At 54.8% G+C, this 22,965-nt stretch overlaps 1 protein-coding gene across 4 annotated transcripts; it reads left to right on the plus strand.

Annotated features, from left to right (window-relative positions):
• The first annotated feature begins 301 nt into the window (after positions 1-301).
• ADGRG5 (adhesion G protein-coupled receptor G5) lies at positions 302-21,801 on the plus strand. 4 transcript variants are annotated; one of them, XM_060650683.3, is made up of 13 exons: positions 302-801; positions 2,043-2,231; positions 7,065-7,166; positions 7,366-7,444; positions 8,080-8,236; positions 8,800-8,916; positions 9,428-9,541; positions 10,984-11,136; positions 11,876-11,997; positions 12,252-12,511; positions 16,749-16,866; positions 19,508-19,785; positions 20,168-21,801. In XM_060650683.3, the coding sequence occupies exons 3-13, from the start codon at positions 7,103-7,105 to the stop codon at positions 20,266-20,268; spliced, it is 1,563 nt and encodes a 520-aa protein (XP_060506666.1). In that variant the 5' UTR covers positions 302-801; positions 2,043-2,231; positions 7,065-7,102; the 3' UTR covers positions 20,269-21,801. The 4 variants fall into 4 exon arrangements, with proteins under 4 accessions (XP_060506666.1, XP_060506668.1, XP_060506667.1 ...); XM_060650685.3 differs by having other exon boundaries at positions 2,047-2,231; XM_060650684.3 differs by lacking the exon at positions 2,043-2,231 and having other exon boundaries at positions 304-801.
• The last annotated feature ends 1,164 nt before the right edge of the window (positions 21,802-22,965 follow it).

The following is a 22,965-nucleotide window of genomic DNA, read 5'->3' on the forward strand; positions in this document are numbered from 1 at the left end:
TTGAGAGTGTGTGTGTGTGTGTGTGTGGACAAGGGGCAGAGAGAGAGGGAGAGAGAGAATCCCAAGCAGACTCTGTGTTGTTAGCACAGAGCCCTACTCGGGGCTTGATCTCATGAGCCCAGAGATCATGACCTGAGCTGAAATCAAGAGTTGGATGTTTAACCCACCAAGCCACCCAGGCGCTCTTACGTGGTACTGTCTTATCTCCATTTTACAGAGGGGAAGCTGAGGTTCAGAGAGTTTCAGTAACTTGCCCAAAGTCCCCCAGCCAGTAAATGGCAGGCTTGGTATTTGAACCCAGGCAATCCGACCCAGCCTTTGCCTGAGGTCCCGGCCATCATCACTCTCATTGATTGTCAGTTCAGGCAGGGGTCATTCTCCCTTTCTGCAGACGGGAAAACTGAGGCTGAAGAGGTGCAGAGCAGAGGCAGGTCTTGAAACCTTGTGGGGTGCCACGAGGGCCAGCTCTCCCCCCTTCCCCCACTGATATCAGACACCTCCTTGAGGTACTGCCATCCCCAGGAAGTGCTGCAGGAGCTGGGGAGTGAAAGCAAGAAGTGTTCTGAGCCCAGAGACCAGAGGAAGCAAGAGGCTGCAGTGAAAGAAGAAGTGAAGTGAAGTGAGAGCGTGTTGTGTTGTGTGGGGGCAAGGAGAGCAGAGAGAAGGGGAAGTCTGAGAGCCCATGCCGAGCACTGAGGGGAGCAGAGAGGAGGCGGCCGGCAGAGACATCCAAGTTCCCTTTTGTTCTGTGGACCGGAGCTGGGAGCCCGTGGCAACAGGACAGCAGCAGTGGCTTCACAGGTCAGCCCCATCCAGCATCTCTATTCCCCACTCCCTCACCTGTCCTTATCCACCTGGTCCCCAGCAGGTGCCTGCCGGGGCCCAGGATTGGTGACATCCTGGGAGCAGCAAGCTGGGGACACACCTCATTCCCTTCACTCTCTGGGGGCAACTCCAGATCCCTGGGAATGTAGAAATCTATATTTAAAAAAAAGAGAGCAATTTATTAAAAAAAAAATTTTTTTTTAACGTTTATTTTATTTTTGGGACAGAGAGAGACAGAGTATGAATGGGGGAGGGTCAGAGAGAGAGGGAGACACAGGATCTGAAGCAGGCTCCAGGCTCTGAGCCATCAGCCCAGAGCCCAACGCGGGGCTCGAACTCACGGACCGCGAGATCATGACCTGAGCTGAAGTCGGACGCTTAACCGACTGAGCCACCCAGGCGCCCCAAAAGAGAGCAATTTAAACGAAGGAGTGTTTAGGCACTAGGTTCAAATCTTAGCTCCCTGCTGCAACCTATGGCAAGTTATTAGACTTTCCTGGATTTCAGTTTCCTCATCTGTACAGTGGGGTTAATCTGGTAGCCTGCACCTTAGATGACATTGGGAAGGGCCTGGATGGAGTTTGTACTGGGCAAACGGGAGCTGGTGCCATTCCTCTCAGAGTGACCTGGACTGGAGCCCGGGGACTCTATGTCTCAGGGAAATGGCTCCAGTGCTGGCTTAGTCACAGACTAAGTTGGGCCTTGGCGTGGCCTCCCTTTCGCCACCTGTAAAATGGGGCTAATAATGGTATTTGTCAGGACTTTCCTGCAGAGACCACAGGTTCAGTCCTCACCCAGGCTGGGGTGAGGCCAGCCGTGGGGGCTCCAGGAGCATAGCTGGCTCAGCAGGCCTGGTGCTGCCGGGGAGAGGGCAGGCTGCGGGGCGGGGGGGGGGGGGGGGGGGAGGATGCACAGTCAGCCCCAGGGAGGAAGGCAGGGGTTCCCAAGGCATATGCTCAGATGTATCCCCAGCTGGGGCTTTGGGTCAGAGCCCTAAACTTGCAGTGGGATCATGGAAATGTCTATGTGTCTCTCTCCCTGAGAAATAGGTGTCCTTGGCTTCAGTTTACAGATGGGAAGCCCTCAAGCACAGAGAAGTAGAGTTATTGCCCCACGTCCCAGCCCAGGCACTGAATACTGGAAGTGGCTATCAAATTTGCATCTTCTAGAGGCTCTAGTCTGCACCCTGTTGTTTCCTTATCTCTTTGTTGACCTAGATAGAGGCTTACTCATCCGTAGAACAACCCAACCATCTTTGGGAGCCTGTGGCACACAGCACTGGACTTGGAGCCTGGGGCCCTGGGTTTGAGTCCTGGCTTGACCACGGGACTGTCGTCACCTCCCAGGCAAACTCCTGTGTGGTTTCCAGTTTCCGCACAGTCAACTGGAACCGTCTTGGACATCAGGTAGGGGGTTTCTGTTTCCCAGGGAGCTTCAGATAATGAATTGTGGGCCACGGTGAGACAGGTGAGGGTGTGGGGCAATGCTGCACGGTGGCTTCTCTGAAGGGCAGGGGGGAGGGGTGTGTTAAGCAGAGGTGAGGATTGTGATTTGCCCCCTGGGAAAGGGAGTGGTAACCACAGCTATTTGAGGGGTCTAGGAGAGGTGTCACTTCTGCTTTGACCTTGATTTCTCCAGTTGGTGGTGGGGTTAGGCCCCTCTTCCCTCTGTAGACACAGAGCAGGGTGGCCAAGGGCCTGGGGAGCTGGCTTTACGGTCCAGACCCTAGAGGTCAAATCTGCACCATTGTCTGGGCCTCCATTCACACAGTGAGGGGGTAGACAAGATGACCCGAGATCTGTCTGCACTGTTGGGTCCTCAGACTTCTTATCTGAAAAGTTTTAAATTGTTTCATTCAGCAGCTTCCTTTGTCCCCTCAAATGTTTTCCCTCCTGTCTTCTCTGAGGTTCAGAGAGGGCAAGTCAATTGCCCAAGGTAACACAGCCTAATAAATAACCAAGTGGCCAAATGAATAAGAACCCAGCACTCTGTGACTCCAAAGTCTCTATTCTCTTTTCAAATCAACACATATATTAATAGTGTTAAGACACATGTACGACTACCCGGGAAAAACCATCACATCCCCATCTCATACTGTACTCCGGGATCGATGCAAATGGACTGGAGGTTCCAATGTGAAAAATGCAAACTTAAAAGGACTAGGAGAAACTTAAGAGAATTCCTTTGTAATGTTGGAGCAGGGAAGGCCTTTCTAGCTACAACTCAAAATCCAGAAGACCTAAGAGAACATGCTGCTAATTCTGATTACATAAAAATTATACATACAAAAAAAGACTCCTACCGGCAGAAGGACCATGTGTAATGTTAAAAGGCAAATGACAAACTAGGAAATATATTTGTAACTCACACAGTAGACAACGAGCTAATTTTCCTATTATGTAAAGAGTTTTGAGAAGATAAGGAAGAGTCAAACCTGATGTAAAAATGGGCAGATGTGGGGCTCCTGGGTGGCTCAGCTGGTTGGGCGTCCGACCCTGGCTCAGGTCATGATCTTGCGGTCTGTGAGTTCGAGCCCCGCTTCGGAGCCTGTGCTGACAGCTGGGAGCTTGGAGCCTGCTTTGGAATCTGTGTCTCCCTCTCTCTCTGCCCCTCTCCCACTCACACTCTGTCTCTCTCTGTCTCTGTCTCTGTCTCTCAAACAGAAAGAAACATTTTTTTTTTTTTTTTAAAAAAGGGCAGATGGTGAACTTGCACACGTGGGAAATGACATCAGAACAGCTGCACTTTGGAAAGAACCAAAGACTGGAATCAACACAACTAGCTGTTCACAGGGCACCCACTGAAGAAGTTAGGGTTTATCCCTCCAACGTTAGACTATGAAGTTGTAATAGTAAAAAATGGAAGCTCTAGGAACTGTTACAGAAAGCTCTCCAAGACATATTTTCAAGAGAAAAATGCAGAGTGCAGAACAGTAAAAAGTGTGCTTTTTTTTTAATAAAATGAGGAGAATCATATATATGTGCTTATATATATATTTTTTTAAATTTTTTTAAATGTTTTTATTTATTTTTGAGACAGAGAGAGACAGAGCATGAACAGGGGAGGGGCAGAGAGAGAGGGAGACACAGAATCTGAAACAGGATCCAGGCTCTGAGCTGTCAGCACAGAGCCCGACGCGGGGCTCGAACTCACAGACCGTGAGATCATGACCCGAGCCGAAGTCGGACGCTTAACAAACCAAGCCACCCAGGTGCCCCCTTATATATATTTTTTTAAGTTTACTTCTTTTGAGAGAGAGCAGGGGAGCAGCAGAGAGGGAGAGAGAGAGAGAGAGAGAGAGAGAGAGAGAGAGAATCCCAAGTGGGCCCCACGCCGTCAGCACAGAGCCCAACACGGGACTTGATCTGTGAGATCATGACCTGAGCCAAAAACAGGAGTTGGACACTTAGCTGACTGAGCCACCCAAGTGCCCTATGTGTGCTTATCTATATATGAAACTTGGCAAAGTCCACAAAACACTAATGATAGTAGTTACCTGGGGGTGACTAACGAGGAACCGAGTGGTTGGGTGACACGGGCAGCAGGGATACTATGATTTTATGTGCTTGTGTGCTTATTTATTGTTTATATTTGAAAGATGTAAATTCCAAAAGCAAAGAGCAAATAAAAATTGAGAAATATACAACTATAACGCAGGGTAACTTCAGAAAATACAGGCAATCAAAACTAGTACCCAGAAGTGACCCCTGAATCTTCCACATTTTGCATATATGAAAAAATATGACTTTTACAAGGGTTGGATTACACTGCTTTGCAACATGGTTTTTGTTTTACGTAAGCAATATGTCACTATTATTTTTTCCATAATGCTAGTCATTTGGAGCATTAAAAAAAACTCTAAGTTGGGGCACCTGGGTGGCTCAGTCGGTTGGGCGTCTGACTTCAGCTCAGGTCATGATCTCACACTCCATGAGTTCGAGCCCCGCGTCGGGCTCTGTGCTGACAGTTCCGAGTCTGGAGCCTGCTTCGGATTCTGTGTCTCCCTCTCGCTCTCTGCTCCTTCCCCACTCATGCTCTGTCTCTCTGTCTCTCAAGAATGAATAAACGTTAAAAAAATTAAAAATAAGTAAAAAATAAAAAAACTCTAAGCATTAAAAACTTGGTTTTCTGTTTTGAAGATAACACATGTTCGTTGCAGAAAATTTGAACTATACAGAAAACATAAAAAAAGAGAGTAATCCTCCTTCCCATAACATTATTAGCATTTTGGTGACCATTCTTCTAGATACCCTCCTAGGCTTAAGCATGTATATTTGCACACATTTCCATACGTGTGATTATATTGTGAGTGTTATGTTCAACTTGCTCTTTTCAATGCGTAATAATATACTATGTTCCTCTTTTATGTTACTATTGACATCATAACTTTCGATAGTGACGTGGCGATCCGGTGTACTGTATTTTTGAACTTCTACTTTTGAAAAAATGACACATTCATAGGAGGCTGCAAAAAAATAGTACAGAAAGATTTTGTGTATGCTTCACCCAATTAATCTGTATAATCTCCTCCTTCTCCTCCTTTTATTTGTTGAAGCCTTCCTCCTGGAAAATTCTTTTCTCCTGCTCCCTTCTGGACAGGATATACCCGGTCCTGCTGTCCAACCTACAACCGGGGGAATAGCTTTGTCTCTTCTCCGCTAGGGTTTCCTGTGTCCTGTGTTGTCTTTCACAAGTCACTCCCTCATTCTGTTGGAGTGCGTCCTCCAGCAGCTTTCTGAAAGAGGGTGTATGTTTTAAAATACCTAGTGATCCTCGGTTGACCGCTCACCTTTAAGAGTGCAGTACTAAAGCCTTATTGCTTGTCAGGGCTGATAACTGGGAAAGCTCCAACCTGAGTTTGGTCCTGGCCATTTCACTGAGGAACATCAAAACCTCAGTAGCTATAGGATACTTTTCTTGGAATAGCCAGTTCTTCAGCAAAGAGTTTTCTCCTGGCTTAGAGCATCGTCACCTGGCTGCTGCAGGCTTCTGGAAGCTGAGTGGAGGAAGTGTTGAGGAAGGGATATGGCTTAATTTTTCTATACCTGAATGGCATCCCATCCTTGCCCTCAGGTCCTCTGGCATGCACGGTTTCCCGGGAATGAACTTTATGTTGGAATGCGGTTGAGGGTGGTAGGGTGGTGATGACAACAGTCCTGGGCACCCCGGGTGACAGAGGAGATCTGGGGCCCCAGCTGGTCATTTAAAAGACTCACCACCATCAATCCCCCATTTTTTTGCCTTCACCCTTCTTTTAGAGGTTCTCGATGCCTCTGGTTCTCAAGTGCTCCCAGGGCTCTAAGCCTTCTCCCTGTCCCCTCCCCTTTTCCCCTCCCTCACTCCACACCTCTCCCCCCTGCAGACACTGGGGCTCAACTCTTTATGGTTGGCTAAACTGATTACCAGGTGGTCACCTGCTTGGAGCCTCCAAAGTTTTGCTAACATTTCTCACCTGCTGTTGACTTCTTTCCTCTTCTGTCTTTGTGGCTTTGTGCCCGTTTATCCACTCACTCTCATTTTAGTGGAGTTTCGGGGGGTTGACATAGATTTGCTATAGTTAAGCAGACGTTTATTGGTTTATTTTAAAACTACAGAAAATGAAGGCTGAGAGGGACAGACCCCTGCCCAAAGTCACACAGTGAATTAATGACACAGCTCAACAGGGTTACCTGTTGCTTGCTCCCAAGCAACTTCCCCCTGGGTGAAGTCAGCGCCCTGGAGAAGCTCCCAGACAGACCATTTTTTTGGGGAGGGAGAGTGACTCAGGCAAAGCTGGTAATGGTGGGCATTTCTGAACAAACAATCTGGGATTCTTGGAGTCGCAGAGACCTGGCTCAGGGAGCCTAAAGCAGAGCAAACCCACTTGCTCTCTGAGCCTCAGTTTCCTCATTTGTGAAATGCAGGAGTAACGAGGATTAATTAAAATGCTACATGTCTTGGGGTGCCTGGGTGGCTAGCCGATTAAGCATCGGCCTTCGGCTTAGGTCGTAATCTCATGGTTCTCAAGTTCAAGCCCCACATCAGGCTCTCTGCTGTTAGCACTGAGCCCGCTTTGGACCCTCTGTTCCCCTCTCTCTCTGCCCCTCCCCTGCTTGTGCTCTTTCACTCTCTCTCAAAAATACATAAACATTTAAAAAAATATATAAAATGCTAGATGTCCTACCTTTGGGACATGCCGGACACCTAGAAGTTAGAGCTCACTCTTTTACCATGGTGACAATGGCATGCATCTTTTCCAGGTTGGAAACTAGTTTTTGGAAGAGACTGGGAACAGGACATGGATGACCATAGGGTCTTTTTCCTCTGCCTGTGCCTCATGATTGCTCACAGTGATACAGTGGGTAAGGGGGTGCTGCTGAACTGGGGGGCAATCCGAGCCCGGGCCCGTGGCTGTGATGTGAAAGGGGGACGCCCTAAACCAAGGGAGCTTGAAAGAGGGCACTGAGGTCTCCCAGGGCAGCAGCAAGGCTGAGGCTGTGGTAGAAGGGCCCAGAGGCTGTGGGGACAGAGGCTGATGTGGAGGTGTGACCTGCCCCGCAGAGGAGTCCCAAGAACCCCTGAGCTGGATGAAGACCCTGGAGATGATGTCCAGGAACCGCAATGTGACTTCGCTTCGTGGGTGAGTTGGGCGGCCCTCCCCGCCCCCCTTGAGTCAGCTGTGCCTCCCAGCCACAGCTTGCGCCTTGAGTCAGTGGTCCAGGGTTGTCCAGTGTAGACCATTAATCCGTTTATTCGACATTCAGTTATTGAGTACCTACTGTGTGCCCAGCACGAGGCTTGGAAGATGCAGGTTAACCACGTCCCTGCCCTTATCAAGTTTGCTGTCTGGTTTAGGGCCTTTAACTATGGATGCCATGAAATCAGGTGCAGAATCATGGGTCTCTGCATTTTCCTGGGAAGGAGTTGCAAAGCTGGACTGAGCTCTCGAATGTTCTCGAAGCTCTGGGTGAGGGGATGGTGCTGATTGGACTGGCCGGGGGAGCACAGGGACTATGTGGCATTTCGCTCAGTCAGCAGAAAAAATCCAGAAAAGTCTTCCTGAAGGAGGTGTCCAAAGACCTGGACCTGAACAAGAGGTGATCAGGAGATGTGTGGTGTGGAGAGGTAAGAGTGTGCCAGGGACACTGTGTGTGCAAAGGTCCGGAGGTAGGGGTAGCAGGTATGGGCTGGGCGAGGCCCTGCCCTTATTGGCTGTCTGGGGCCCCTCTTGCCCCCACGCCCACTCCAGACCCTGGCCAGCTCTCTCACCCTCAGGCTTATCCGGGGCCTGGAGTGCAGCCTGTTGAACACCAGCTTCGGGGGCAAGAACCTTACCTTGCAGACGCACAGCATCCAGACACTGGCCTTCAAGCTGGGCTGTGACTTCACTGGCCTCGCACTGAGCAGTGCGACTCTGGAGCGGGTCCCCCAGGTCAGAGGGGGCCGGGAGATGGAGGGCAGCCAGGGTCTCGACCCTAGAAATCCTCCAGGGGCTTCAGGTCTGGACTTTCCCCCAACTAATCTGGTCTGCCCTAATAGCTGTGAGTTGCCTCTTCTGTAAAATGGGGCTGACATTCCTCACACGAATGGTGGAAAGAGAGGGTGCTCTGTGGCCCCTCAAGGGCGATGTCCTCTTCCTGCTTCTGCAGGTCCCCGAGGGGAGGCGGCAGTGGGAGAGGCCAGGGAAGCCAGGGTCCTTGGAAGACTCTGGTGTGATTCCTGCTGACCGTCTGGGCGCTGAGGGCTGACGAGCTCCATCCCCAGGGGCCCCAGTTGGGTGGGGTAAATCGAGGCAGGGGCAGCCTGGAGGGAGGGCCTGGGATCTCAGGGAGTTGGGGAGGAAGCACAGCCTGGGAGGCGAGGGCTCTGCAGGTGGAGCCTCCTAGGGATGAAATGCCCCAGGGAAAGAACAGGATGGGAAGGCTTCGCAAGGAGTGGGGAGCAGTGGACGTGTTGGGGCCGGGTGTGGCTTAGCCCGTCCATGGCTGCCCGTAGGCCTCGGTGCCGCACGCCATGCAGTTCCCGGCAGAGCTGACCCAGAATGCCTGCAGGACCCGCCCCAGGGAGCTGCGCCTCATCTGCATTTACTTCTTCACTGACTACTTTTTCCAGGTCAGCGCCACACGGGGGCCAAGCAGGGTAGGTGCCGGCCCCTTCTTGAGGGCACTGCAGGCATCCGTACCATTGCCTGGCCTCTGCACAGGGACCAGCACCAGGTGGGACCAGCCCATTGTGCAACCTGAGCCAGCCGCTGTCCTTTCTGGGCCTTGGTTTTAGGAGAATGGTGTTGGGGGTGCAATTACAATCAATCGACCCTGTATGTGTCTGTCCCTAGATGGGAGACAGACAAAGGTGTTTTTAACTTTGGCTTTGAAAGTGAGCGAGGACAGACGGAGGCTGGAATGCACTGAATCCATGGCGGAGAGGTGGGGGGTGGGTGCTGAAGGGACAGCTTTCCAGGTGGAGGGGACAGCACACGCAAAGGCTAGGAGGCTGGCCCACATGTGAAGGCACACTGCTGTTCTCACCCGGGGGAAGGGGCTGGTGAAGGGGGGCTCTCGGACCTCAGCCGGGGTCTCCATGCATCCATCCTCTCCAGTCAGCCCTTCTGCTGTCCTTCCAGAGTATCAACTCATCTTTGCTCAATAACTATGTCCTGGGAGCCCAGCTGAGTCACGGACACGTGAACAACCTCAGTGAGCCGATCAACATCAGCTTCTGGCACAACCGAAGCCTGGTACTGTGGGGGGTGCCCCCATTTCCACCTCACCCCTGCCCCTTGTGGCTCCTGTTGAATTCTGGCTCAACTAAACCCACACCCATGGAAGCATTTCGAAAACAAACCATTTCAAATCGATCACAGTTTGAAAATTCCTGTCAAAGGAATCAGAGAGAGAAGTTTTGCTTAATTTATTTTTACTTACCACATTAGGCAGGATTCTTTGAGTTGCAAGTGATACAAAGCCAAGTCAAGCCAGCTTAAACACAGAAAGGATGGGCTCATGCAGATGAAATGTCCAGGGCTGTCCAGCTTCAGGCCTGGCTGGATCCAGGGGCTGATGCAATGCCATTCTGGCTCAGCCTCTTTCCATCGCTCAGCAATGGTTTCCTATCTCGGATCTCTACTCTGGTAAGATGGCAGCAAAAGTGCTGGACTTCCATCCCCTCTTCCCAGGAGGCTCTTCCTCATCAGTGCAAATGAGGGTTCCAAAATGGAGTCCTTAGGGTCCAGCTGGGTCATGTGTCCATCCCTGCACCATCACTGCACACAGGTGGATGGAACGTGTGGCTTGGCCAGGCCTGGGTCACACGGCTTGGGGACGGGGCTGGATTCATCTGATCTGCCATGGGGGCAGGTATGGGTCTTCAAGGGAAGCTCAGAAGCTGATCCTGGAGTGAGGGAGAAGGGCTGCTGGGTGAGCACAAGCCCTGGTGTCTCTGCTCTCCTGGCCCTGGCATTCCGGAAAAGCCCAGAGACTCTACCTTCTGCCCTGACTTTCCATCAGCTTCATGAGACTGCTCTGCACTCTCATTTTCTCCATCATCCTTCCCTTACTTTCCTCTGAACCCTTGCTCCCGCAGTTCCCTTTATCTGGATTGCCCTCATTCCACTTCTGCTGAGATCTGATGTGTCCTCAAAGACCCCAGTGCCCCAATCGTCCCTTCCCTCCTTGGGACTCCCCTACCCCTTGCTCAGTGGTTTTCCACGGCACTTTCTGTGTCGTTCCTCCCACCCCACCACCCCCATGGCTCAGCATCAGGGCTGTCTGTGGATGAGTCTCTTTCCCGCCCTGGGCAGTGCACCTGCAATATCGTTGTTCCCCATGAGGAGGAGGAGAAAGGGCACAGTTGGTTGTAGAGCGCCTACTGTCCAGCCAGAGCTGGCCACTCAAGATTCCTCATTGCCCGTAATTTAATACCCTCTTTGAGAAATTGTATATAGAGGATCCCATTTTACAGATGAGTAAACTGAGGCACAGAGAAGCTTGGCAACTTGCCCAGGTTACTCTGAGAGTCCATAGTGGAGGTGAGTCTGGAATCTGGGTCCGTCTGGCCAAAGCCCAGCCAGTGCCTTGTAAGATGCTGACAAGGGTGCAGTTGAATCAGCTTTGGCTCCCACAATTTCCAGACTCTGATCCACGGCCCTCCCCCATACCCAACTCCACCATCTCCCCTTAGGAAGGCTACACAGCGACCTGTGTCTTTTGGAAGGAAGGAGCCAGCAAGGATCACTGGGGGGTCTGGAGCCCCGAGGGCTGTCGCACAGAGCAGCCGTCACCTTCCCAGGTGCTCTGCCGCTGCAACCACCTCAGCTACTTCGCTGTTCTCATGGTATGTGTGCATCCAGTCTGGGTGATGGGAGTCAAAGCTGTAAAGGACCCCATGTCTAGGCAAGAGGAGCAGGGCATAGGCAGGTGCAAGGGACAGACAATCCAACTCAAATGGGCTTAAAGAGAAAAAAAGAGAAACGTATGAACTCCTGTGGCTGAAGAGGCTATGTTGGGCTTCAGGCATGGCTTGATCAAGATGTTCAATATCACCAAGACAAGGCTCTATATCTCTCACCTGTGTTTGCTTTGTACTGGCCCGGGCTTCAGATGGAATTTCCCTTCAGGATAATTATATGGCTGCTAGCAGATCCAGGCTCGTGTCCTACTAGCTTTCAGGCCAGTAGGCTCTAACTGGCTCTTTCCCAATTCTGCCAGCTAGTTTGGGGATTGAGTCCCACTGGCCTGGAGTGTGTCACATTCCCATCCCTCAACCAATCACTCTGGGCAGGAGGAGGGAGGGCTCTGATAAGTCAGGCCTGGTGCACTGTCCACGCACAGTGTCCATATATGTCTATGTGCATAGACAGCGAGGCAGGGGAGGTTCTCATAGAGAGAGGGGAGATGGGAGTTGAGGGGCGCAAAAGCCACCGTATCTGCCAGAGCTTTTTCTTTCAAGTCAGGACCATGGTAGGCTTTGTGGTGGGGCAGGGGAGCTTGGAGCTGAGGTCTTAGCAGGTCCCTGTGGGTGCGGGCAGGGCATTCCCATGCTTCTGTTCTCCATCCCCCCTTCCTTCCTGCAGCAACTCTCCCCGGCCCCGATCCCCGCAGAGCTGCTGGCGCCTCTTACGTACATCTCCCTGGTGGGCTGCAGCATCTCCGTCGTGGCCTCGCTTCTCACTATCCTGCTGCATTTCCAAGCCAGGTATTCCCCTGCCCCCGTGCCAGGACCGCCCACCCGCTGCTGCTCAGCACCCCTCCTTATCCAATTGATCCCCCAGAGTGGGGTGGACTCCTCCAGGGGATGGGGGCAGGAGACCAGCCTTGCTGTGTGGCTGCTGTTGGATCCCCGTGACCTCTCAACTTCAGCGTTCCCATCATTGTGTGTCCGTGAGCCCAGGGGGTGGCACTGCCTGGGTGACGTCCCCAGGCCACGGAAGGGCATGCTCCCGCCCGCAGGAAGCAGGGTGACTCCACAACACACATCCACATGAACCTGCATGCGTCTGTGCTGCTCCTGAACGTCGCCTTCCTGCTGAGTCCTGTGCTGGCCAGGGCCGGGGCAGCATGCACAGCACTGGCGGCCATCCTGCACTTTGCGCTGCTCAGCTGCCTCACCTGGATGGCCATCGAAGGCTTCAACCTCTACCTCCTCCTCGTGCGCGTCTACAACATCTACATCCGCCGATATATGCTCAAGCTGTGTGCAGTGGGTTGGGGTAAGCAGAGCCGCCCTCCGCTCTTGCTTCCTGAGGGTTCCAGCCACACAGGCAGTCTACCCTCTCCTGCCCTTCTCTTTCTTCTCTTCCTCATCAGAGCGACCATGAGCACCGATCATCATCCCTGCCAACGCTCACCACTACTTCCTACACTGCTTTTCTTATCATCGGTTCTACTTCCAAACCTCCATGGCGACCTCCACCCTAACACCTCCATCCCCTCCACCCCCAACACTTCCATCACCTCCACCCCCAACACCACCATCACCTCCACCCCAACACCTCCATTCCCACCACCCCCAGCACCTCCATCCCCTCCCACCCCCAACACCTCCATTCCCCCTACCCCCAACACCTCCCTCCCCCCCACCCCCAACACCTCCATCCCCTCCACCCCCAACACCTCCATCACCTTCACCCCCAACACCTCCATCACCTCCACCCCAACACCTCCATCCCCCCCACCCCCAACACATCCATCCCCTCCCACCCCCAACACCTCCATTCCCCCCACCCCCAACACCTCCATCCCCTCTACCTCCAACACCTCCATCCCCTCCACCCCAACACCTCCCTCCCCCCCACCCCCAACACCTCCCTCCCCCCCACCCCCAACACCTCCATCACCTCCACCCCCAACACCTCCATCACCTCCACCCCCAACACCTCCATCACCTCCACCCCAACACCTCCATTCCCCCCACCCCCAACACCTCCATCCCCTCCCACCCCCAACACCTCCATTCCCCCCACCCCCAACACCTCCATCCCCTCTACCTCCAACACCTCCATCCCCTCCACCCCAACACCTCCCTCCCCCCACCCCCAACACCTCCATCCCCTCCACCCGCAACACCTCCATCCCCTCCACCCCCAACACCTCCATCACCTCCACCCCAACACCTCCATTCCCCCACCCCCAACACCTCCATCCCCTCCCACCCCCAACACCTCCATCCCCTCCACCCCCAACACATCCATCCCCTCTACCTCCAACACTTCCATCCCCTCCACCCCAACACCTCCCTCCCCCCACCCCCAACACCTCCATCACCTCCACCCCCAACACCTCCATCACCTCCACCCCCAACACCTCCATCACCTCCATCCCCCCCACCCCCAACACCTCCATCCCCTCCACTTCCAACACCTCCATCACCTCCACTCCAACACCTCCATTCCCCCCACCCCCAACACCTCCATCCCCTCCACCCCCAACACCTCCATCCCCTCCACCTCCAACACCTCCATCACCTCCACCCCAACACCTCCATCACCTCCACCTCCAACACCTCCATCCTCTCCACACCTCCAACATCCCAACACCTCCATCCCCTTCACAGCTCTATCCCCTCCACCCCCAACACTTCCATCCCCTCCACCTCCAACGCCTCCATCACCTCCACACCTCCATCTCCTCCACCACCAACACCTCCATCCCCTCCACCTCCACACCTCCTTCACCTCCGCACCTCCAACATCTCCAACACCTCTATCCCCTCCACCCCCAACACTTCCATCCCCTCCACCTCCAATGCCTCCATCACCTCCACACCTCCATCTCCTCCACCACCAACACCTCCATCCCTCCACCTCCACACCTCCTTCACCTCCACACCTCCAACATCTCCAACACCTCCATCCCCTCCACCCCCAACACTTCAATCTCTCCATCCCCAAAACCTCCATCACCTCCACACCTCCAACATCTCCAACACCTCCACTCCCCCCACCCCCCCAACACCTCCATTCCCCCCACCCCAACACCTCCATTCCCCCCACCCCCAACACCTCTATCCCCTCCACCCCAACACCTTCATTCCCTCCACCTCCAACACCGCCAACACCTCCACACCTCCAACATCTCCAACACCTCCATTCCCTCCACCCCCAACACCTCCATCCCCTCCACACACAACACCTCCATCCCCTCCATCTCCAACACCTCCAACACCTCCACACCTCTAACATCTCCAACACCTCCATTCCCCCCACCCCCAACACCTCTATCTCCTCTACCCCAACATCTCCATTCCCTCCACCCCCAGCACCTCCATCCCCTCCACGCCCAACACCTCCATCCCCTCCACACCCAACACCTCCAACACCTCCAACACTTCCACACTTCCAACATCTCCAACACCTCCATTCCCCCCACCCCCAACACCTCTATCCCCTCTACCCCAACACCTCCATTCCCCCCACCCCCAGCACCTCCATCCTCTCCACGCCCAACACCTCCATCCCCTCCACACCCAACACCTCCAACACCTCCAACACTTCCACACTTCCAACATCTCCAACACCTCCATTCCCCCCACCCCCAACACCTCTATCCCCTCTACCCCAACACCTCCATTCCCCCCACCCCCAGCACCTCCATCCCCTCCACGCCCAACACCTCCATCCCCTCCACACCCAACACCTCCAACACCTCCAACACTTCCACACTTCCAACATCTCCAACACCTCCATTCCCCCCACCCCCAACACCTCTATCCCCTCTACCCCAACACCTCCATTCCCCCCACCCCCAGCACCTCCATCCTCTCCACGCCCAACACCTCCATCCCCTCCACACCCAACACCTCCAACACCTCCAACACTTCCACACTTCCAACATCTCCAACACCTCCATTCCCCCCACCCCCAACACCTCTATCCCCTCTACCCCAACACCTCCATTCCCCCCACCCCCAGCACCTCCATCCCCTCCACGCCCAACACCTCCATCCCCTCCACACCCAACACCTCCAACACCTCCAACACTTCCACACTTCCAACATCTCCAACACCTCCATTCCCCCCACCCCCAACACCTCTATCCCCTCTACCCCAACACCTCCATTCCCCCCACCCCCAGCACCTCCATCCCCTCCACACCCAACACCTCCATCCCCTCCACACCCAACACCTCCAACACCTCCAACACTTCCACACTTCCAACATCTCCAACACCTCCATTCCCCCCACCCCCAACACCTCTATCCCCTCTACCCCAACACCTCCATTCCCCCCACCCCCAGCACCTCCATCCCCTCCACGCCCAACACCTCCATCCCCTCCACACCCAACACCTCCAACACCTCCAACACTTCCACACTTCCAACATCTCCAACACCTCCATTCCCCCCACCCCCAGCACCTCCATCCCCTCCACGCCCAACACCTCCATCCTCTCCACACCCAACACCTCCAACACCTCCACACTTCCAACATCTCCAATACTTCCATTCCCCCCACCGCCAACACCTCTATCTCCTCTACCCCAACACCTCCATCCCCTCCACACCCAACACCTCCATCCCCTCCACACCCAACACCTCCAACATCTCCAACACCTCCATTTCCCCCACCCCCAACACCTCCATTCCCTCCACCCCCAACACCTCCATCACTTCCACAGCTCTAACACCTCCATTCCCCCCATCCCAACACCTCCATCACCTCCACACCTCCAATATCTCCAACACCTCCATTTCCCCACACCAACACCTCCACACCTCCACACCTCCATCCCCTCTACCCCAACACCTCCATCACCTACACACCTCCAACACCTCCATTCCCCCCACCCCCACACCTCCATCACCTCCACACCTCCAACACCTCCACACCTCCAACACCTCTAACAGTTCCATCCCCCCCACCTCCATCACCTCCACACCTTACCTCCAACACCTCCAGTCCCATCGCTTCCAACACCTCCACCATCACCTCCACCTCTAACACCACCATCACTTCTTCCATCGTCTCCACCACGTCCACCTCTAACACCATCAACTCCACCACTGCCACTTCCATCACCACCTCTGACTCTAGCATCACCTTCACCACCACCTCCACCGTCACTACCATCCTCATCCTCGTCTTCACCACCATCTCTGGCGTCACCGTCACTGGCATCTACCACCATCCTAGCCCTTCTTTAGCATCTCTTGTTTCCTCACGAGTTCTCCCAACCCTCTGTCCCACTAGCCCGATCTCCCCACTGCTACTGCCATTGCCATCCCACCCTAGAGCCCTCACTAACATCATCTTGGAGAGCTGTCTCCTCTCAGACCTCCAGGTTACGGGCTTTGAAGCTGGACAATATGGCAGGGGCTGGGGGCTCAGAACAGTCCCTTTCCCTCCCCACTTGCTCAGTGGGATTCTGTCTTAGCAGCCCCAGGGACCCATGACAAGCCTTTCTCTGGGGTCACCTGACAGATGCTGAGAACTCTGTCTCATCCCTCAGGGGTCCCAGCCCTCCTGGTGCTGCTCCTTCTTGTTGACCAGAATTCAGTGTATGGACCTCACACAATCCCACTCTTCGACAGCTGGGGAAATGGCACGGGCTTCCAGAACCATTCCATGTGAGTACCTTCAGGGCTGTGGCAGGCTCTCTGGCTCTGGTGGAAGGACCCAGGGGCTCTGAACAGGGTGTGCTGTAGGCAGGACACTGGCTGTGGGGCAAGCAGGGGACCAGGGCTCAGAGAGGGGGTGGTTTCCAGGGGCCTTTGCCACACCTTCTGCTGGATCCCCGAAGCCTCCCGCAGAGGCAGGCTCTCGTCCTAGGCTGGCTAACCCTAGAGAGCCCTGGCATGAACTCTGGTGCTTGCTCATGGGCCTCCCAAGCCAGGGTAGCAGGCCCTCCACCTCCTGGCAGCACAGAGGTCGGCCCAGCGCCCCCTCCCGCTCTCAGACCTCACTGGGGGAGCTCAGCCTGCGCCTGACTCTGCTGTCCTTTCCCACCACCTTGCTGTGCTCACTCAGCCTCCTGCACCTCCTGATCTGTGCCTGGCATAGCACTGCCAGCCCACAGACCTTCCTGGTCAGAGACAGTGCTGCAAGGGCTGGGACATCCCAAGGACAGGGCTCACGTGTGTGTGTGTGTGTGTGTGTGTGTGTGTGTGTGTGTGTGTGTCGGGGGGCCTGGGGGTCTGGGGGGGGCCAGACTCTGTTGCTTCTTCCTGTGCTCTCGGACACTAACCTTTCTCTTGCTATGAAGTTTCTAACAGCCAATGTAGGGAGAATAGCTTAATAACCTCCCGTTGACCTAGCTCCAGTATTCGGCTGTCCATCCTGCTTTCTTTCCTGGCTGACACAAGCTCAGGACTGCTGAGGGCCAACTCTGTGGCAGGCCTCATGAATTATCCTGTTTAAACCTTGCAGCAAGGAGTGGGTCCTGTTGTCAGCCTCTGTTTACTGTTAGGGAAACTGAGGCACAGACAGCTGATGAACCCTGCCCAAGGAAACCCAGATGGTCAATGGCAGAGCTGGGACTTGGCCACAGGCAGGATGGCTCCAGAGCTTGGCCCCCCAGCCTCCAGGAAGTGAGAACTCTGGGCACCGAGTGGAGGCAGAGTGGGGTTTATTCCTCACGGAAAGGGTCAGGCTGCTTCGTCAGAGGAGGTGTGACTTGGGGCTCCTTAACCATGTAGTTTTTTAAAAAAATGTTTTAAGAATTTTTATTTATTTTGAGACAGAGAGAGAGAGAGAGAGAGAGAGAGAGAGAGACACACAGAGCACGAGTGGGGGAGGGGCAGAGAGAGGAAGACACAGAATCTGAAGCAGGCTCCAGGCTCTGAGCTGTCAGCACAGAGCCTGATGCAGGGATTGAACTCATGAACCACAAGATCATGACCTGAGCTGAAGTCAGATGCCTAACTGACTGAACCACCCAGGTGCCCCTCACCATGAGTTTTAATATAATATGTGCTGTGTGCCCTGCAGTGGGGACAGGAAGGACATTATTGCTGGGCTGTCAGAGCACTCCCCACTCTAAGGACCAGCTTCTCCCAAAGCTTCTTCCTTCTTTCTCCTTTCCCTCTCATCTGGCTTCGTGACTTTTATTCTCCTGCATTTAAAAGACCCTTCCTATGTAGATATGTGTTCCTGAACACAAAAAGCAATAACAAAAACCAACCTTGAACGTACTCCAGTGCCCGCTGACGGGACACTGGTTAGTAAATTGCGATAGAGCCACCCCTGCTGGATTGTCACACTGTGGTGAAAAGGAATGATCCATGACCACACTCAGTCCCTTGGATAAATTCCCAAGATCACATTCAAGAATGGTGGCTGCCGCAGCAGGGGCTCGAGCAGGCGACTGTGACAGGGACACAGGCATTGAGCCTGGGACTTCAAATCCCACCTTTGCCTCTTACTAGCGCATGTTCCTAAGCCAGAGCCTCAGTTTCCTCATCAGCAGGACGGGGATGGTGATGCACCTGCCTCATGGGGTCATCGTGAGAACTGAATGGGCTAATCCACGGAAAGTATGGGACACGGTGTCTGAGTGGGTAAAAGGTACCACCTGTCTTGCAGGTGTCCTGGGGAAGCAAAGGGCATGAAGCCCTCAGGGAGGGTCTAGGAGCAGGGCTGGGGCCACTGCCAGGCCTCTGCTCTTTCCTCAGTCCTCGGTGGCATCTTCCTGCTGTTTCTTCTCTGCTCCTCGGTCCACACGTCGCCGTGACTGCCCCTCCACCAGGCTGCCCCGACTTGCAACAGCTTGTTTGCTGCTCAGAGCCCAGCATGTCGGCCCAGTCTAGGTGGGGAGGGGTCCACTGCACAGAGATGCTGATTGGATGGTGATGACCTTGTGGTGGGTGGGAGGAGGAAAGAGGGCCCCCAGGCCAATGATCTGACAGTATCGTACAAGTTGGCAGTTTGGCTGGCCGTGGAAGGGGAGAGAGGTAAGACGTAGAAAGGAGAGGAAGAGTTTTCAGGTGGGCTAAGGCATGGAGGCATGAGAGAGCCCTGTGTGGCTGGAAAGGAGAGCTTGGGGGGCTTGAGGCAGGAGGCTGAGGTGGCAGGTGGGGCCTAATGTGATGGCCTGGCTGGAAAGCTGGGCCCAGAACTTCACCACACGTGTGGTCGGAAAAGAAACAACGGGTCTGGGCCAGGAGACAGGCCTAGGTTCGGGAGCCCATCCAGAGGCCCAGAGACCAGGATCTCCTCCCCACGCTGGCCTTGGGAGCCACACCGACCCTGAACTTCACCCCTCCTCTACAGATGCTGGGTGCGGAGCCGCTGGGTGCACAACATCTTGGTCATGGGCTATGGTGGCCTCACATCCCTTTTCAACCTGGTGGTGCTGGCTTGGGCGCTGCGGGCCGTGCGCAGGCTGCGGACGCAGGAGAAGGTGCCGGGCACCCGGGCCTGCCGAGATAGCGTCACCGTGCTGGGCCTCACCATGCTGCTGGGCACCACCTGGGCCTTGGCTTTCTTCTCCTTTGGTGTCTTCCTGCTGCCCCAGCTCTTCCTCTTCACCATCTTCAACTCGCTGTACGGTAGGTCCTGCGGGAGGCGTGGAAGAAGCCCCAAGGGGTGTGCACAGCTGCAGGTAGATGTTTAGCCCGAAGGGCTTCAGGCCAAGGGGGCGAGTCAGGGGCAGAAATCCAGCTCCCCTGCCAAGCTGGTTTGGGGGCTCCTTCTGCCCATGGGAAGGAGCATGTCCTTCTAATTGGCACAAAGGCACCTTCTGGCCTAGTGGTGGCTGGTCCTCCAGCTTCTACGCTCTGCCCCTTCTGGCTTCCAACAGTAAGGGGCCCTAAGAATGACTCCTGGGCCTCAAGGAAGCTCAGCTCACCCCCAGCGAGGAGATCCCTGGATTCGGGGTGGGGCGCCACGTTGCTCCTGCCAGTGTCCCCCTGACCAGTCTTTTGCTTGCAGGTTTTTTCCTCTTCCTGTGGTTCTGCTCCCAGAAGTGCCGCTCAGAGGCAGAAGTGGAGGCAGAGATGGAGGCGTTCAGCTCCTCCCAGACGATGCCGTAGTCTGGGCCCGCTGGCCCAGAACCCGTAGCCTCTCTGGCTGCCTGCAGCCCGAGACTCTGGCTCCCACCAGAGAAGGTGGCAGGTCAGCTGCTGGACACCAGAAGCCCCTGTGCCCTCCAGGGAGGCTTCCCTACCTCCATGGCTTCCCCGGGCCCAGAGGGCAGGGCATTCTGCCCCGGGACAGGTGCAACCCCGCTGGGGGTCAGCAAACTTTACTGGGGTGCCTGGGCCCAGGGTACCTGGTCAGGCCCATGGGTAGAGCACTGGCTTGGGAGTCAGGAGGCCATATTTCGAGGCTTGGCTCCGAGTCTTACTGTATGACCTTGGGCCTGTCATCTCCCTGACCCTGGTTTCCACATCTGTGACATGGGGCAGATGACTTCGGTCCTGCCTAGCCCAAGAGCTTTGTGAAGACTGAGTAAAACCAGGGAAGAAGGTCTTAGTGGGCCCCGTTACTTCCAACTGCCTGCTGGGGGCGGGGTCTCTGCCAATCTGCCCTGGATATTTCCTGCTGGGCCCTGCCACCTTCCTTCTGGGGAGGGCCAGACCACATCTTGGCCCAGGGTCCCCAGCCCAGAGCTGAGTCACACCCAGTGTCTGAGACCTCACCAGCTTATGCCTGAGGCTGCTTTTCCTTCAGTCCCCCCAAATTATGATGACCCACAACTCCAGGCCTGTTCTTAAAGATCAGGAAGTCCAGTCCTTCCCAGAAGCTCCTCCTCCAGTGCTCCCAAGACCCCTATAGGCCATGTAGAACAGAAGCTGGCGATAGGGCTTCCTGGGGATAGGAGGGCAGAGTCTCTTTCCCCTCCACCTGAGCCAGCTGGGCCTGTGACCTGGGTATTTGATGATCGGTTAGGATCGAATTTCCCCTGGTAGGCGTGAGGGTATGGATTCTAAACCCAAGCTAAGGCCACAGTTGTAGAGACCTACCTTGACCTATCTGTCAGACCAAGAGGGAGAGGGCTCACGAAGCCAGCTGCATTCCCAGGATGTACACCAGAGGGCACTGTTGGCCTGTGCTCAGAGGCCGTTGGCTCCAAAATCCATCTGGAAATGTCACCTGTCTGTGGACTTGACACACACGAGCTGCTGAGGTCCTGCTTCCAGAACTGCTCCTGCTGAGGGACCAAAGAAAGAGTTCTCACACCGTTTACATGGCCATTTCTCTCTTTTCCCAACGCAGCTGCCGGTTCTGGCTCTTCTGGGCATATCCGGCGCTAAAGCCGTGGCCTGGGGTAGGCTCTCAGGGCGCCGCCCCAGGCCGTCAGACAGGTAATAATGGCTGTGGAGGGCGCGGCGAGGGAACTGGAGCTGGATCCCTTTTCTCCCGGGGGGATCTTCTGCCCTCTGCTCATTTCTTGATGCAAATAACCCTTCTCTGGGTGGTGAGTACTGTGGTCTCTAGAGCCAGACTGCCTGGGCTCAGATGGCTCTGCCACTTGCCAGCTATGTGACAAGCCGCTCAAGTTCTCTGTGCCTCAGTTTTCTAATCTGTAAAATAGAGGTAGTAGTAGGGGTGCCTATTTTGAAGATGAAAAAAAAAAAACCCATATAAAGAGGCTTAGCGCGTAGTAAGTGCTCAATAAACGGTTATCATTGTTATCATTAGTGTTTTTGCTATTATTATTAACAGAGTCAACTGAGAGGGCACGCCATCACTAGGCGCAACCTGCTGTCCCTCAGCTTCATCACCTCCTCCCCCACTTTCCCTAGAGTGGCCTCTGCTCCGACTTCAGAGTGGCCCCCCACCTCTATCAGGGTGATGTGGGTCTCCATCCAAGTCCCCTGCCTGGGGTTGGCCCAGTCCTGAGTGGTACCAGGCTCCTTAGGCCTGGGGGAAGGGGGTCTCATACTAATGAGGGTGCTGAGGGATCAGGGCAGGTTCCCACTACTGGTCTCAGACAATTCTGGGTCTGTAGCCCAGTGAACAAGGGCCTTGCCTGTGACTTGGCCCACCCCACTAGTTCAGGCCCCACCTCTAGACCCTACCAAGCCCAGGGCTATATCCCAAGGGAGGATGTGGCCACAGTGACAAGGGGTCATTCTGGTCGTTCCAGAAAACAGGCCCAGGCATGTGGCCCTGAGCACCATGGGGATCAGTTCCCAGAAAAGCCCCTCCCGGGTGTGGGGGTAGGGATGAAGGAGACCTGCTGGACCTCCCTGCCTTCCCCTCACTCCCAGCAGGGTCCTGGCCTGGCCCAGCCTGGGGACTGGGCTCAGATCTCCGGGGGCTTGCAGGCCAGTGGGAAGATGGACCGGGTAGGATGACAAATGGATGCCGTGGGGCCGCAAACTAGAGGTGTCTGTGTTGTTTAGATGCTGCCGCATCAGGAAGGCACAGTGTGTGCGTGACGGGGTGGGGTTTGAAAGCAGGGTTGCCAGATAAAATACAGAATGCCCGATTTAAGAGACATATACTAAAAAATTATTCACTGTTTATCTGAAATTCAAGTTTAGCTGCGAATCCTGTAACTGTCCGTCTATCATGCTCCCCCTTTCTTTGGCTGTCTGGCAACCCTATTACAAAGGAGCATCGGCTTGGGAGTGCAGGGTATGCCCTCTTAACCCTTCAACTGTACCCCAGATGTGCTGACTGGGGAGCCCCTCTGCCCACTGAACACACCCTGCACACTCGGGCTGACTCAGCCAGGCTTCTCCTCGGTGCTCCCCTTACCTGCCAAGGTCGCCGAGAGG

The sequence above is a fragment of the Panthera onca genome, chromosome E2 (assembly GCF_046562875.1).
Source record: "Panthera onca isolate mPanOnc1 chromosome E2, mPanOnc1 haplotype 2, whole genome shotgun sequence".
In the NCBI taxonomy this organism is placed as follows: domain Eukaryota; kingdom Metazoa; phylum Chordata; class Mammalia; order Carnivora; family Felidae; genus Panthera; species Panthera onca.

Bases quoted from the DNA above. Each gene is read 5' to 3' on its own strand.
- ADGRG5 (XM_060650683.3), top strand. From the start codon at position 7,103: ATGGATGACCATAGGGTCTTTTTCCTCTGCCTGTGCCTCATGATTGCT. The intron at 7,167-7,365 runs GTAAGGGGGTGC...CCTGCCCCGCAG, and splicing joins TGCTCACAGTGATACAGTGG to AGGAGTCCCAAGAACCCCTG. The intron at 19,786-20,167 runs GTAGGTCCTGCG...TTTTGCTTGCAG, and splicing joins CATCTTCAACTCGCTGTACG to GTTTTTTCCTCTTCCTGTGG.